Source organism: Ursus maritimus, unplaced genomic scaffold (assembly GCF_017311325.1).
Source record: "Ursus maritimus isolate PB19 unplaced genomic scaffold, ASM1731132v1 scaffold_14, whole genome shotgun sequence".
Classification (NCBI taxonomy): Eukaryota; Metazoa; Chordata; class Mammalia; order Carnivora; family Ursidae; genus Ursus; species Ursus maritimus.
Window position 1 is genome coordinate 6,631,529 of NW_024423786.1, and position 16,055 is coordinate 6,647,583.

The following is a 16,055-nucleotide window of genomic DNA, read 5'->3' on the forward strand; positions in this document are numbered from 1 at the left end:
GCTAGAATTTCTTCCGTCTATCTTCTGCCTGATACACTCCTACCCATTCCTCAAACCCTGGCTCAGACGCCATCCCTGCAAAACCTCCTCTGGTCTCTCCCCGCACACCCAGAACTGGTTAACACTCTCTTATCAGAGGTTCTGCTGCATGCTGGGTACCCCAGCATCATCATTGCATGTTATGTTCTGGGTTTGCTTGCCTGTCTCCTTTACAGACCCTGACCTCCTGCAAGGCATCAGCCCCCTTCTAGCCATCTCAGAACCTCAGCACTTACCTCCGTGTGGGGCTCAGAGTTTGAATTCACATAATCTTTTTTTTCAAATAGAATTAATCTCCTCCCTGCCTCTATCCCCCCGGGCCAGGTATCTTTAGTTCCTGGTGAAACTATGGTAATAGCATTCTAATTGCTCTCCCTGCTCCGTTTCCCCCCATCCCAATCCGGGCTGATGTTCAGCCCTGGGGTTTAGTTCCACTTTTGCCACAGGCTAATGCGATCCAAGCACTCTGCTTTTTCTCCCTAACAGTTAGCTTCCTTATCTGTAAAATGGAAACAATAACCTCCTCCCACCCGGTAGTGGAGGGACTCAAAGAAAGCTGCATGTGAAGGGCATCAACATTACCCAAATTTAGCTATTGCTACTTCTGCTTTTTGCTTACTTATTTATTTACTTTGGAGAGGGAAGGGGGAGGCGGAGGGGGAGGCGCAAAGGGAGAGAGAGAGAATCTGAAGCAGGCTCCATACCCAGTGCGGAGCTGACAGGGGGCTCAATCTCAAGACCCTGAGATCATGACCTAAGCTGATTTCAAGAGCCAGCTACTTAACCGACTGAGCCACCCAGGCACCCTGCTATTTCTGCTTTTTGAAAGGCAGTGTACATCAGGGAAAATAAAAGAGTATCTGAAAAGTCCCTGTCCTGGAAGTTAAAGCACATCCTGTGATTTTGAACAAGTTTCTCTAGTTATACATAAACTGGTGAGCTCCCACCTGGGGTCCTGTTTCCTCCAGAAATTGCATTTGATGTGCCCTTCTGTGAGACCAGTCCCAGAGGCAAAGAGGCAAAGACTCTTCTCCACCCTCAGAATTAAATACAAATCGCAGAGAACGTTGGTGCAGTCCTTTACCATTCATGGAACACTTTCATGTCCGTCACTGGATTTGAAAACGGCTTTCGTAGGAAAAAATCACAGCCAAATCTTAACAGTGATAATCTCTGGATGCTGGAATTGGGCATGATTTTAATTTTATGCGTGTTTTCCTAAACCTTCAAAATTTTCAATTTTGGAGCTGGAAGGAGATCGTGTACCACATTGTGAAAGCACTAAATGCCCCTGAATTGCACATGAAGTGTACAATTTTATGTTAGCTTTGTGAATTTCACCGCATGAAAAATATTCTGCAATACACACTCATGATTTTACAGCCATTTACGGAAATGTGTTTGAGTCGAGAACAAAAACGGATTCTTAAAGCTCAAAAACTGTTCAATTAGCTGACACTCTCCGCACCCGCATCTCCTAGCCACAGGTCCTGGCGGCCAGTCTGCAGCACGCTCCTCCGACCGCCAGGGGTCTCCGCGGAGCCCTCGCGTCCCCCACCCGCGGAGGAGCGTCTTCTCTTGCGCCTTTGAAGCGCGCATGCACGCGAGAGGCGTGGTCGGGGTTTGTCCCCTCTCCCCACACGACTGCCGCCCACCCAGGCCTTGACCCGGTGCTTCTCCGGCGTCGGCAGGGACTTGTCTGTGGTCGGAGTCCTCACTGGTTCCTCCAGTTCCCACCCCCCGGCTGCAGCCTTCTGCCGTCCGGGCCGGTCCCCGACTTCCATCTCCCCACGTTTAACCGGCAACCCCGGTATCGGTTGCCCAGCCCGCTGTCCTCTGCCCTGCTCTGCTCCGCCAAGGGTCCCTGTCTCTGAGCCTCGGCCCCATGGCGCTGCAGGCGCTGCAGAGCTCGGGGGTGGCCTTCCGCAAGATCCTGTCTCACTTCCCTGAGGAGCTGAGCCTGGCTTTCGCCTACGGCTCCGGGGTGTACCGCCAGGTGGGGCCCAGTTCAGACCAGAAGGTGAGCCTGGCCCCGGGGCAGGCGCCACGCCGGGAATCGGCCTCTTCTCACGGGGTCCCTTTTGCCTTGGATGCCTCCAGAGCCCTAGAGCTGCCCATTTACTCTGCGCACTGCACGTATCAACTAGCAAAATACAAACCGTAGGAAACTGTTCCTAGTATAATGACATCATGAGCTGAGTTTTGAAGGATAAGTAGGAGCCCACTTCGGTCTAGAACAGGAGATGCAATTATGCGGAGGGCAAAGATGATGCAGAGGCAAGATGGAAGACAGGAAATACTTGCCTGGTGCTAGTTCAGTGTGCTTAGCCTTGGCTGAACATTGCCGTTTTCTGAGAAACTTTAAAATGCTGATGCCTGGGTTCCACTTGTGGAGATTCTGATTTACTTGGCCTGGGGTGAGACCTGGGCTTCAGGAATTGTAAAAACTTCCCTGGTGATTCTAATGCGCAGCCAAATTTGAGAGTCTCATCTGTAGCTGTGGGAGAAAGTACAAAATGATGCTCCTGGCTTCAGGAAGCTGACGGCTGGTTGTAGGGCCAGGGCAGATGCCGTGAAGTTACCAGCAAAAGTTAGTGGGTGACCGACATGTTTACCCACGCCCAGGACATTTAACAAGAGTCTATTCAGGAACTTTTCAAGGTTGCCTGAGTGCAACAGCGGTGAGGGTACAGTTTTCCTTGTGATTGCAGACTTTTTTTCCCCTGTAAATAAAGGGGAAAAGTTTGCTTCCAAGGTGGAAACAAGATTTAAGACATACAGCAGTGGAGTGGCAGGCAAATATTTTCATTTAAATGAGGCTGTTACTTTCTCCACTAAGGCTTGAGAGCTTTTGCTAAATTAACAAAAGGAGCAAGAGTTTAATAGAGATGTTCTCTGGTGAGCTGGATTTTTACTTGCTGTAGTTCATGCACAGCCTAACAATTCATTGTCATCTTAGTTTATTAAACTAAGGAAATGATTGCAATAGGGTCTCCTGGATTTGGAACACCTGACTGTAACCTGTTTTTTAGGTTAAAGTTTGCCTGTTCACCTCCTGGTGAGCCGTCTATACTGTTGCTTGGATTTCTGTTTCCCAACTATACCGTATTTAAGTAATACTTTGCTTTAAGTTGACAACATATGAAAAATCATAGATTGTAGGTATATAAGAAATTATAGATTATTATAGGCTAGTTATTTTTTCTAACATACATTAACGTAATTATACATTTTTTAAAAACATGTCCACCCCAAATCTTAAGTTTCACCAGTGGTTTGTGGTTTTTGAGAATCTTAAAGTAGGCCTTAGCCTCACGATTCAGTAGCCACTTCTTCATTTTTCCATGGAGATTTTCCTCTGAGTAGGCCTGGGATTTTCTCCAAGAAAAGGCCCTTTCTTCCCTTTCCTTCACGCTTATTCCCTACAAGATAACAAGTCTTATAGATTCCAACACGAAGTCTCTCTCAGATCAGTCCCTACCCTCAGTGCCTTACTTAATTAATGTCTTTTCATTTCTCACCTAGAGTTTTGCAGTTAGCCTCCTGTGTGGTTTCCCACCTTTAGTGTTCCTTCCCTCCAGTGAGCTCTTCTGTAGGAAAATTTTTTAGCACGGCAACCCAGCCTCGCTCTCTGGTCTCCCTTGCTTGTGTTCTTTTCCAGCATATCAAACTAAATGCAGCATCCAGAACATGCCTAGCTCTCATATCCGCAAGAAGGCTTTACTTTAACAAGACTCCCTTCCCTTCCCCATGCTTACACTTCCACCAAGCCTGCTTAACTCTTGGACATTCTTCAAGACTCAAGATTTATCAGAGTCTTGAAGAATATAATTTCATAGGAAAATTTCTTATTTCTGTTATGACCCCATTCTGAGTGAAATTAGTACATTTTGCATTCCTCTATCGAGTTCATTTAGTGGTAATTTGTCTACTCTCCCCAGTCGACTTTCTTTACCTCTCCCCCAGGATCTATCAGAGCTCCTTGTAGGTGCTCAGTGAGTGGCTGGTGAATGAGTAAGAGTTAAAATAACTTACTTCCCATTACATAATGCTTTTCAGAGCTTATCCGTGCTGTGTTATTTGATCTGGAAGAAAAGTGGAACACATTAAGCTACATTTAGATGACAGGCCATGTGGCATAAGGTTCAGCACTCAGAATTTGGATCCAGATTGTGTCTGCCACTCACCAGCTTTGTGTCTATGGGCGTGGAACTTATTCTGTGCCTTGGTTTCCTTCCTATAAAATTGGGGTAATATCAGTACCTACCTTGTAGGATTTTTTTGAGGATAGAATGAACTATGATACATATAGAATAAAGTATTTGAAAGAGTGCCTGGAGGACAATACGTGTGGAGGAAGCATTGTCGTTACTATGCATGTTCATGAAAACAAGCTCAGACTGGTCCCAGAGACTTGCTTAAATTTCTGATGACAGCCTCACGTCTTCTATTTATTAATCATAATGGCATAAGTTTTAGAGCTTTCCATTCTATCTAGGTGCCTTCAAGGAATTAAAACTAAAATCATTCTCTTTTCTTCATTCCCAGAATGCCATGCTGGACTTTGTTTTCACAGTAGATGACCCTGTTGCATGGCATTCACAGAACCTGAAAAAAAATTGGAGCCATTACTCTTTCCTAAAAGTTTTGGGGCCCAAGATTATCACCACTATCCAGAATAACTATGGCGCTGGAGTCTACTATAATCCATTGATCACGTGTGATGGTAGGGTAAGTGACTTTGGATGTTTGTCTTAATCTGGGCGGTTATTAAATTAAATATTAGAATATCAGCTGAATATGTGTGTTCTTGCAGTCAGGAAATGTTCACATTCCTGCTGGATAAAGGTGGTTGAGAGAGACTGTGTTGAATTATTGCCTTTGGCCAGCGCTTCTCAAATTTGAGTGAGCACCAGATCTCCTAGAGGGCCTCTCCGACATGCAGATTGCTAGGCCCCACCCCAGAGTTTCTTTTCTTTTTTTTTTTTTTTTAAGATTTTATTTATTTATTTGACAGATGGAGACAGCCAGCGAGAGAGGGAACACAAGCAGGGGGAGTGGGAGAGGAAGAAGCAGGCTCATAGCGGAGGAGCCTGATGTGGGGCTCGATCCCACAACGCGGGGATCACGCCCTGAGCCGAAGGCAGACGCTTAACCGCTGTGCCACCCAGGCGCCCCCCCACCCCAGAGTTTCTGATTCGGTAGGTCTGGGGTGAGGTTTGAGGTTTTGTATTTTTTTTTTATTGAGATATAATTATATAACATTGAGTTAGTTTTAGGTGTACAATGTAATTATTTGATACCTGTATGTATTGCAAAGATGATTCCCACCACGATAGGTTTAGTTAACATTCATCACCACACGTAGTTACAATTGTTTTTTCTTATGATGAGAACTTTTAAGATTTACTCTCTTAGGAACAAGGATTTGCATTTCTAACAGCTTCCAGATGATGCTGATGCTGCTGGTCTGGAAAACACGCTTTGAGAACCACTGGTTTGGTCAGTGGGACGAATACTCAGGCCCACTGACGATGAGGGTATCACAGGTGGTCAAGAGCATGGGATGCCACGTGATAGGAGCCTCTTGGTGCCAACAAGTGGGTAGAATTTGAGGATGCACCGCATCTCCCTGTGGGAGAGCAGATAAGAAGCACAGATCCCAGCAGAGGGTTGTCTTGACAGCAGGAACCCTGCCGGGACTGTTTTTCACACAAAGGGGCCCAGTCTCTAAGAGAGCTGTCAAGAACTGGGCAGGACTGCAGCCTAAGGGGACCAATGGGGTCTAAGTCATCTACCCCCTGGAGCCGGGCTACTCTCGACAGACAGGTTCTACCAGCTGGGCCAGTTCTGCTCTGTGCTGCTGGTGGCTTCGAGCAGTCTTTCTTTGACGTGCTGATGAGTCACCTGAGGATCTCGTTGAAATGCAGATTATGATTCGGTTGGTCTGGAATGGAGCTTGAAATTTTGCATTTTTTGACAAGCTCCCAGGTGATGCTGATACTACCAGTCAATGGACTAGGCTTTGAAGGGCAGGAGGTTGGAGTACTGACTTAAGAAGGATTTTGAAGACCTGTCTGAACTTGGCAGGAATGAGTACTATGATTGATTGGTTATGTCTGTATAGCCTTTGGGCCATATGTTTACTTTTCTGGTTGAGGTGTAATCCTGCTCCAACCTGCATTTTGCTGTTGAGGAAAATGAGGGTTCAGAGAGTGGACATGACTTCCATAAGGTCATGCAACTTGTTATAACGTGAGAGGCCCCTGACTTCCAGGTCAGTGGGGTTTCCATTACCTCCCAGCTGTTATGTGCCTGCATTAAGAAGAGCTTTCTGCTGTATTGTGGCCAGATTGGAGGGAAGATGGTGGCTCAGTGCAATTTTCCACGTCTGCTTTAGTCATGCCAAACACGTAGCTTTGTTCTTTCTCCATAATTAGTATTATGCTGAGCCTATCTCTAATTAGTGGTTTCAAACAATATTACAAGCTCCAGTAACCAAATGTTGGGGCATAATTATATGCCAAAGGGACTGTACTTTTTAATTGAAATTCTTTAGCTACTTTTTAGATATTTGTAGCCTGAGAAGGCTGTTTGGATACTGAAGTTTAGCAAAGTGAGTCTGAAGTTATTTGTAGAAGCAAATGGGATTTTGTAACCTAGAACAACTACGTTCAGGGTTTGTACAAATTGCTTTTGAAATGAGCTTGGCCATAATTCCATGTGTTTAGCTCTGATAAAGAGGTTTAATTTTTGGATGTGGCTTTGTAATTATAAAAGTGTTTGAAATACTTAACAGTGAAAGAGAAATTCATCATGTGAAGGATGTTGGTGAAAACTTCTACTTAAAGGAAATTTCTTGGACTCTGTGATGAAATGAACATTGGAAGCACAGACCGACATTCAGGGACCTAGTTTTTACTCAGCTATTAACAGTGCCACCTTGGGCACACCATTTATTAGGTTTCTCATTTCTCAGATGAGAAACATGAACTATATCTTCGCTTCTCGAACTGTGGTGCAGACCCAGTTTTTATTTCCAATTCAGTGAGGACCCGTATGTGCTAGATAGCCTCTAAGAGCCGTTGTGCCTTTGACATCACAAGAGCCTGAGTGAAGATAGTGATCACTTCACCTGGCACCCCTGAGGGGACAGATCAGTCTTGGGAACTAACCTTTGTGAAAGAGTCTGGGGGAGATGGGTGTTTTCACAAGGCAGAGATTTTAAGTGGCTTTGGAAATCACTGTGCTACTCTGGTCAGAAATGTTTTTCCTTATATTTTGCATTTGCAAAAGCAACAGTATGGTATTTTGTTCTCTTTCATGCCCGTATCTTTTCTCTTCTAGCTTATCAAATACGGGGTCATTAGCACTAACATTTTGATTGAAGATCTCCTCAACTGGAATAATTTATATGTTGCTGGACGACTCCAAAAACCGGTGAGCAAGTGTCTTATTGGCTCCCACGGTTAGGGATGTCTCTCTTCTCTGAGTCTGACCCTGCTTTGATCTGTGTGATTGCACTGAGATGGAACTTCAAAACAGAAATGAATTTGAGACTCCTTTTATTCCCTATGGAATTTAATGCCAAACAATATCCAGATATTATGCACACTACTCCTGCCTTCTCTCTAAAGATACTCCAGTTGTCTGAAAGGATAAGGCTCAGGGTCAGTCCATTTGGGCTCAGGAGGATGGCAGACGAGATGCCCAGTGCCTCAGTGGAACGTCTGTCAGCGTGACCCAGATCACCATTCCAGAATGTAAGTGCCACGGGGCACTGTTTGTCCCCTGATGTATCCCAGCAGTGCCTGGGACAGTGCCTGGGACATAGTAAGCATTCAGCAAGCATTTGTTGAATGAATGAATGAATGAATGAATCGGGTAGTCCTTCAGAAGGGAGTAGAATCTGACCCCCTTTCTTACCCTCCTCAGGCCAGTGCTGAGGTCCTATTATAAAGTCCCCCCTTCATTTGGATGCTGCCAGAGGAGGCTGCGCAGGTAGGCTTCCCCCTGGGTTTTAATAGAAACAGAACAGGAAAAAAGTAGAAAGGATTTGAACTTTTTTTTTTAAGATTTTTTTATTATTTTAGAGAGAGAGTGAGCTTGTACAGGGGGAGGAGCAGAGGGAGAGGGAGAGAGAATCTCAAGCACAATCCCTGCTGAGTGCAGAGTCTGACTCGGACTTGATCTCACAACCCTGAGATCATGACCCAAACTGAAATCAAGAGAACACCCAACCGACTGAGCCACCCAGGCGTCCCAAAGGACTTGAACTTTTGACATTGTATTTGCATATTACTTTTCTTCTTTTTTTTGCAGCTACATAGCCTATTTCCTATGAAGGAATCTTTTCATAGTTTAAGAACTATGCAAAACAGTAACAGTTGCTAATCTCATAGCAAGGAGCAATTTTCTTTGTGCTATTAGAGGGTCTTAGGCCCCAAAACAGGGTACATGGATTGTTCTCAAATGTCCCCCATAAGAGTGATTCTGCTGCTCCCCTTTTTGTGAGTTATGGCAGAAAATTAGAGATTTATGGGGCGCCTGGGTGGCTTAGTCGTTAAGTGTCTGCCTTCGGCTCAGGGTGTGATCCCTGGGTCCTGGGATTGAGCCCCACATCGGGCTCCCTGCGCCTCTGGGAGCCTGCTTCTTCCTCTTCCACTCCCCCTGCTTGTGTTCCCTCTCTCACTGGCTGTCTCTATGTTTGTCAAATAACTAAATAAAATCTGGGAAAAAAAATTAGAGATTTATAGAACCTCAGCTCATTTGGTTGTGGCATAATCTCTGTTGAGCTGCATATGGGTGGCTCGGTCGGTTAAGCATCCAATTCTTGATTTCGACTGGGTTCATGATCTCAGGGTCGTGAGATCAAGCCCTGCCTCAAGCTCTGTCCTGGATGTGGAGCATGCTTAAGATTCTCTCTCTATCTCCTCTGCCCCTCCCCCCATCCACATCTCTCTTGATACACGTGGGCGGTCACAATTCTCTTGCTTTGCTTCTGGGCTTAGAATTTAATGATGTCAAAAACAAAAACAAAAACAAAACAATTTAATGGTGTAGCTCATTAAAACATCCAGAAACACTTGATCAGGGCAAATAGGTATATGGGTATGTCCATATATAAACATTTTTCGGGGTGCCTGAGTGGCTCAGTCGGTAAAGCATATGCCTTTCGGCTCGGGTCATGATCCCAGAGTCCTGGGATCGAGTCCTGCATCAGGCTCCCTGCTCAGTGGGGAGCCTGCTTCTCCCTCTCCCTCTGCTTGTGCTCTCTCTCTCTCAAATAAATAAATAAAATCTTTAAAAAAATTTTTTTTCAAGCTGTACCCTTTAGATTTCTGTATTTCACTATATAATTTTTACTTCAGTAAAAACATTTTTTTAAAGATTTATTTGGAAGAGAGTGTGTGTGCGTGTGCACATGAGCAGGAGGAGGGGCAGAGGGAGAGGGAGAGAGAGATTCTGGAGCAGACTTCCCACCGAGCATGGAGCCTGACTTGACGCTCTATCCCAGGACCCTGAGATCATGACCCGAGCCAAAATCAAGAGTTGGCCACTGAACTGACTGAGCCAGTCAGGTGCCCCAGTAAAACATTTTTTTAGGTCCAGAAACTGAAATAATTTCAGATTTATATAGATGAATTTTCCATTTCTAAACTGGATAATTAGTGAAGATGATCCAGTAAAGCTGAATAATTAGTAAAATGAATGAATAGATGTAATTGAAAGTTTGTAAATATTAACTTTCTTTCCAAAATGTTTTTCTTTTTTCTTTAAGTTTGTAAAACATGGAGGCACCTGGCTGGCTCAGTCAGTGGAGTATACGACTCTTGATCTCGGGGTTGTGAGTTCAAGCCCCATGATGTAATTAGAGATTACTTAAAAACTTAAAAAAGATTTAAAAATGAAATAAAATAAATTTACAAAATATGTAGCCTAATGGGAAAAGTAATGAAAGTGGAATTAGAAGCCTTAGGTCTTATTCATTCCTGCCACTTGTTAGCTGTTTATGTGAACTTGGGAAACTTGTTGTACCTTTTTGTACCGCAGGTAATTTATCTGTAGGATGGAGTAACAATACAGTACTTGCCCTCACAAAGTTGTTGACAAGTGGAAGCAGAATGATAGTGCTGTAAAGAACACAGGTGTTTTAGAATTAGATCTAGGGTTTGGATCCCAACTATGACGCTCCCCAGCTGTGTGACCCTGCACTAGTGACTTAATTTCCCTGAGCCTTGGGACATCCTCCTCTGTGGATTAGACTGACGACATCAACCTTAAAAGACATTTGAGAAATGCCTAGATCTAAAATGCCTGGCACTTACTTAGTAGATACTCAGGAAATGATCGTTCCTTTCTCTTTGTCCTTGCCTATCTCAGAGTTTATTTTGAGATAAAATGAGATAGTGAATGTGAAAATGTTCTATTATTCACTATATTACGCTTTGTGCTTGGAATATTTCAATTTTTTAAAAAAATAAGCTTTAGAAAATGAAATGCCATGAAACCTCAGAATTTGGCACTGGAAATGACCTCAGATTTCATCTAAATGTCACATATCCTGATAAAACAGCAGCTTAAGACCAGTAGTAGCTGCTACACTCATCTTGATAAAAACTGCATTTCTTGGCTAATTAAACTAATAACTCAAGAAAATTAGGCTATCTTAAGACTCATTTGAAAGTGTTGAACATAACACATGGTAAAAAATAAATTATTAATGGGTGAATTAACTCTTTCATCCATTAGCATTTTCCGTGTCCATGAAAATCACTGCTAACCAGAGAATTGTCAATGGCAACAAATCTTTAAACCAATGATTTTTACCACTAGGTGGCAGCAAATAGTAATCAAACGTGAACAAATCTCATGAAAAGAAAGGGTTGGTAGCTTGTGAACAAAAAAAAATAGGTGGACTTAGAATATGAGTATGAATTCTTTGTTTTTATATGTTTTAAAAGAAGGATGTATTTTAAATTATATTGTCTAAAGCTCTAAGATGGTCTTCTATTTTGCAAATAGAACAGAATTTCTCAATTCAAATCTTTAAAAGGAATATACAGAGGGTGTATAGGAACTCTCTGTATTTTCCAGTCAGTTTTGCTATGACTCTAAAACTGCTCTAAAAAATAAAGTTTATTAATAGTATTTTAAAAATATATAGGAGTACCTTGCTTAAAAAGATGGACATTTCTGGGGAAAAAAATTGAGTGTAAATGAAATTTCTATCGTACTTTACCATTAACTCACCTCGTAATTGAGGTTAGATAAGTCATTTTTATTTCTAGCTTTATTTTATTTTATTTCTAGTTTCTGAGTCCCTTACCAAGTCATTTTTCAAGGAAAGAGCCATGAAATTTAAAGTATTTAATAGAATCTTGTGGCCAGTTCTTTTTTAAGTCAAAAGAACTCTAAACTAATATTAATAGTCATTTCCCTAATTTATTTAACATAAGTCTGGATTTTTGTATTTCGTCTTGTTTTTAGCGTATAGATAATTTGGCTTGAATTTTTAAAGCATTCTCATTGACATACAATAGTATTTTGCTACCTTGTTAGAAGGATTTTAATTTATTTTGAAGTATCGACTGAAATATTTTTTCTCTTTTATTTGTTAATAATATAGCTTTCTTATAACATAAATTATTGAGATATAATTCACATACCATACAATTCAACCATTTAAAATATACAGTGGCTTTTAGTATATTCACAGTTTCTCAATTATTACCATATTGTAACTTCATTGATTTACTTTTTATGTCTAGAAAAATCCCAGTGGTATTAAAGATCCCTGAAAGAGAGTCGGAAAACCTGACTTACTGGTCTTGGCTCTGCCCAACTGTGAACAAGTTTGTGCCCCTAGCCTTTGAAATGCAAAATTTGAGCCATTAATTTACTTATTCAAGTGACAACTACGTTTCTTCTCTGTGGGTGCTAAAGGGATAGAAAAATAACACCACACTGCTGGCCCTGGGAGAATCCACAGTCCAACAGGTAGATTATAAGGTTTCATCCAACTTGATTGTTCAGTGTTTCTTCTTGGTCCTCAAGCAGTGACCATTTAGAAAAATTAACTTTTCTGGCCATTTGGCATGGAAAACTTCTAGGGGAAGTGTCATTTGGTTACTGGTTGAGTGTTTGAACACTAGGTAGGGCCGTGTTCTTTGTGACTATAACTTCACTGTTTGCAATTCAGGGACTGTCTCCATGTGACTGTATTATAGAGGAGACCACATGTGACGCTTTTTTTTCTATCTTGAAAAGTACTCACAAATCTCTCAAGTTGAGCTTTTGAAAGTCCCTTCAGGCTTTACCCCTTCCTCTCTCCAATAACGATTTTCCCCTTGGCAGTAGTGTTAATGCTATCTGTGCGGTTCAGGTCGGGGCATTCCCAGTAAGATACAAACAGCTATTCACAAATCCGAGGACTTGCTTTTTTTCCCAGGCCTCTCTGGCAGTGTCCCAAGAGTTCACTGGCTTTTCACTCTGAACCACAAATAACAGTGCTGCCGAGACAAGTTCCTAGGTCACCTTACACTGGAGAGCCAGATCAGCACAGTAGCAGAGTCTTCTGAATTGACATTTTTCCTTTGAGTAAGGACGCTTTTATTTTTCCTCTCTTAACCTTAAATAGCAAACAGACTGCTTTTTTACAACCTAAGTAGAACGACTTTCTTGGAGAGCAAGTATATTGCTTTGAATAGGAAAATTTCCCCAAACTTACTCTGATTTGTTAGCGTCTCAGAATAACTTCTGTTTTCATTGAGTTTCTGTAAAAGCCACCAAAAAGAGAGAGGACGAAGAATTATTGAGCAGGATCTGGCGAATGAGGATGAAGAACAGGAATTTGGAAGTAAACAGGCTTCTCAGGATTATAGAAAAAGCTCTGGATAAATCAGGGCCCTAGGTCCTCTTTTGGTGTGCCACTGCTTCTGAAGGGAAGATCTTTTAACCCTCTGGGCCTCAGTTTCCCCATTACTAAGATGAGGAGGTTGCCCTCCTAGATCTGTGACTCGATATGGAATACAAAGTTTGGGAAAGTTATTCGAAGAATGAACATAGAACTTATATAGGAACTTAACATTTCTTTTAATCATCTTTCAAGATAAGAAGGTAACCAGAACAACAACAAAGTTAACCAGAACAGATCCCTAACTGAATGCATGAGAATAATTCAAAAAATTTAGAGCTGGATCTGCCAAGTATAAGGGTGTTACCCTGATTTTTACCATCAACTCATTATGCAACATTGGGCAAGTCATGCTACTGGACTGCACCTTCTTTTTCCTTTCTGCAGATGATTGCAATAATGCTAAACTCACCCAAGTGCTGAAAGGCTTAATTAAGGGCTATTAAGTGCTGTAATTACAAGGGAGGAGTTGGTAGTATTGAATAAAGTGGCTTACCTACCATATGAGAGGTTTGGGTATTATAAATATGCCCTTAGAAAAAAGTAGGGACAAAAGGTAAAAGATAGAAGTTGGGGGGCGCCTGGGTGGCACAGCGGTTAAGCGTCTGCCTTCGGCTTAGGGCGTGATCCCGGTGTTGTGGGATCGAGCCCCACATCGGGCTCCTCCGCTATGAGCCTGCTTCTTCCTCTCCCACTCCCCTGCTTGTGTTCCCTCTCTCGCTGGCTGTCTCCATCTCTGTCAAATAAATAAATAAACCTTAAAAAAAAAAAAAAGATAGAAGTTGGTTCTTAATAAAATAGTTATGTTTTATAATACCATTTTTGGCAACTAAGAAGAAACTACTTTGAGACATACATCACCCTTTCTCCTTGCTGTCTAATAAAATTTTAATTTAGTCTCTGATGGTGTATGTCTTTTAGTGCCATCTTGATTTTTCTCAGAAATCATCTTTATTTGACAGATAAAAGGCAACTTAAGCTCTGTTTTCTAGAAGTGGGGGAAGATTTGGTGATAGCACTAAATGGTTTACAGAAGGTGGATACATTTCAGATAGGTGAGGGTCCTTAATTAGGGACCTGTAGACTCTTTCCTTGTTTATAGATAATCAGTCAGAAGCAGCCTGATGGTTTAAAAAGATAATATCTGGAGTGTAAATTGGCACAACCACTCTGAAGAGCCATTTGGCATTTCTACTTCTAAATATACACCTGAGAGCAGTGGTTCTCAAAATGTGGTTCCTGGACCACCTGGGAACTTGTTAGAAATGTACATTTTCAGGCCTGACTCAGGCCTCCTGAATCAGAAGTGCTGGGGGACGGGCCTAATAATATGCATTTAATAAGCTCTCTCAGGCGATTGTGGTGCTTGCTAAAGGTGAGAACCTCTGGCCCAGGGAAGCTCTTGCATTGTGCCCAAAGACACAGAAGGAAGCTCATTCCGGCTAAGGGTTTGTATGCAGTATTTCATTTAATCTAACCAACAGCCTTATCAATTTGATTGTTATTAACCCCATTTTACTGATAAGGAATTATGGTCATAGTCACAGAGCTAGTAAGGGATGGAGCTGGGTCTTGAACACGTTTTCTTAACTACACTGCAGTCTTCAAAACAGAAAATCTCAGAACAGACTGGAGCAATTTGTATTTTAATGGATTTGAGGACAAAGAGACTACTTTTTGCTGTGTATTCAGGAGAAAAATCCTTTTTATTGATCAAGGCATTCACTAGTACATTAGGTACTTTACATTTATTATTTCATTCAATCTTTGTAACAGTTCTTTGATGCACATTTATAGCCATTTTATAGATAAGGACTTAAGTTCAGAGAAGTTAAGTAATTTGCCCAAATTCACACAGCTAGTAAATAAATACCTAGACCTGAACCCATACCAACCCCAAACCCATGCTGTTTCTACTGTAGCTAATTTTCTTTCCTTTTTTCCTTAGTCAGGTTCAAAATAAGGCATGAAGTGCTTAGGTTATGTATGGTTAAGAACAGAGGTGAGTTCTAAATAAAGAAGTAAAATGCCTTTGTCTACCATAAAATTAAGTAAATAACAATAAGATTATAAAATTTAAAAAAATACAAAATTTCCCCAAGGATGTTTATTTCATTTATACTGACTTCTTTTTCAAAACCGATGGAAAATTTCCTCATTTAAGAGAAATATTTATTTTGTTTTCTGTATCATATCTTTGATTCTGGCATAAAACACAAGCTTCTGGGATTGCTTATTAGATTAATAATTATTTCATGTCTACTGGACTAATATTCCAAGATCTTCAGGGCTAAGGGTTTGGGATAGTTCCAGTGCATGTGTAAACCCATAGCTTGAGCAAGAGTCCACTTTGACACTTTTCTTCTAAATGTTCTGCTTTATTACAGGTGAAAATCATAGCAATGAATGAGAACGTTGCTCTTCGGTCAGCCCTCGATAAAAATCTGAAGAGTGCTGTGACCACAGCTTTCCTCATGCTCCCGGAAAGCTTTTCTGAAGAAGACCTCTTTATAGAGATCGCCGGACTCTCTTATTCAGGTTAGTAGATTTGGTGCTCACGTTTTCTGCAGGAAGGAGAGGCGTTGTTTGAAGACCATGCAGACAAACATCCCGCTCCTCACTCTGCCCTGGAGCTGCAGCCCCCTGCTCCCGGATCCCACCACTTCTTGTGCAGCTGACTGCAAGAAACCCAGCATTTGCCTCCTTGCCCCCAAGGGTTCTTCCTCTCCGCATCTGTATGGAGATCACCCCAGGGTAGTCTTCTTGTTACTATTCATTTTCATTTTGAAACAATTTCAGACCGACAGAAAAGTTTCAATAATACAAAAAACTCACTCCCATATGCCCTTTCCCTGGCTTTGCCAATTTTAATGTTTCACCATATTTGTGTTATTGTCCTCTTTGTCCCAGTGGTTTCCTAACTCGCGTATACATCAGAATCCCCTGGAGATACTGGGCGCACCCCACACAGCTGCTTTGGCAGGTCTGGGGTGGAGCCTAAGAATTTGTATTTCTAGCAAGTGATGATGCCAGTGCTCCTCCAGGGATCCCACTTAGAAAACCACTGCCCTTCTGTACCTGTAAATACTGTATTATATAT

The 16,055-nt window shown here is 42.0% G+C and overlaps 1 protein-coding gene across 3 annotated transcripts in view; it reads left to right on the plus strand.

Annotated features, from left to right (window-relative positions):
* Positions 1-1,625: 1,625 nt before the first annotated feature.
* TAMM41 (TAM41 mitochondrial translocator assembly and maintenance homolog) overlaps positions 1,626-16,055 on the plus strand; it is a 48,867-nt gene continuing 34,437 nt past the window's right edge. Inside the window, exons 1-4 of one of the 3 annotated variants that reach the window (XM_008697872.2) lie at positions 1,626-2,059; positions 4,588-4,770; positions 7,387-7,479; positions 15,343-15,493. In XM_008697872.2, coding sequence (XP_008696094.1) covers positions 1,925-2,059; positions 4,588-4,770; positions 7,387-7,479; positions 15,343-15,493 — 562 coding nt within the window. In that variant the 5' untranslated portion in view covers positions 1,626-1,924. Of the gene's footprint in view, positions 2,060-4,587; positions 4,771-7,386; positions 7,480-8,017; positions 8,041-15,342; positions 15,494-16,055 lie in introns of those variants that run through there. The other 2 variants (XM_008697873.2, XM_040628442.1) reach the window with 2 other exon arrangements.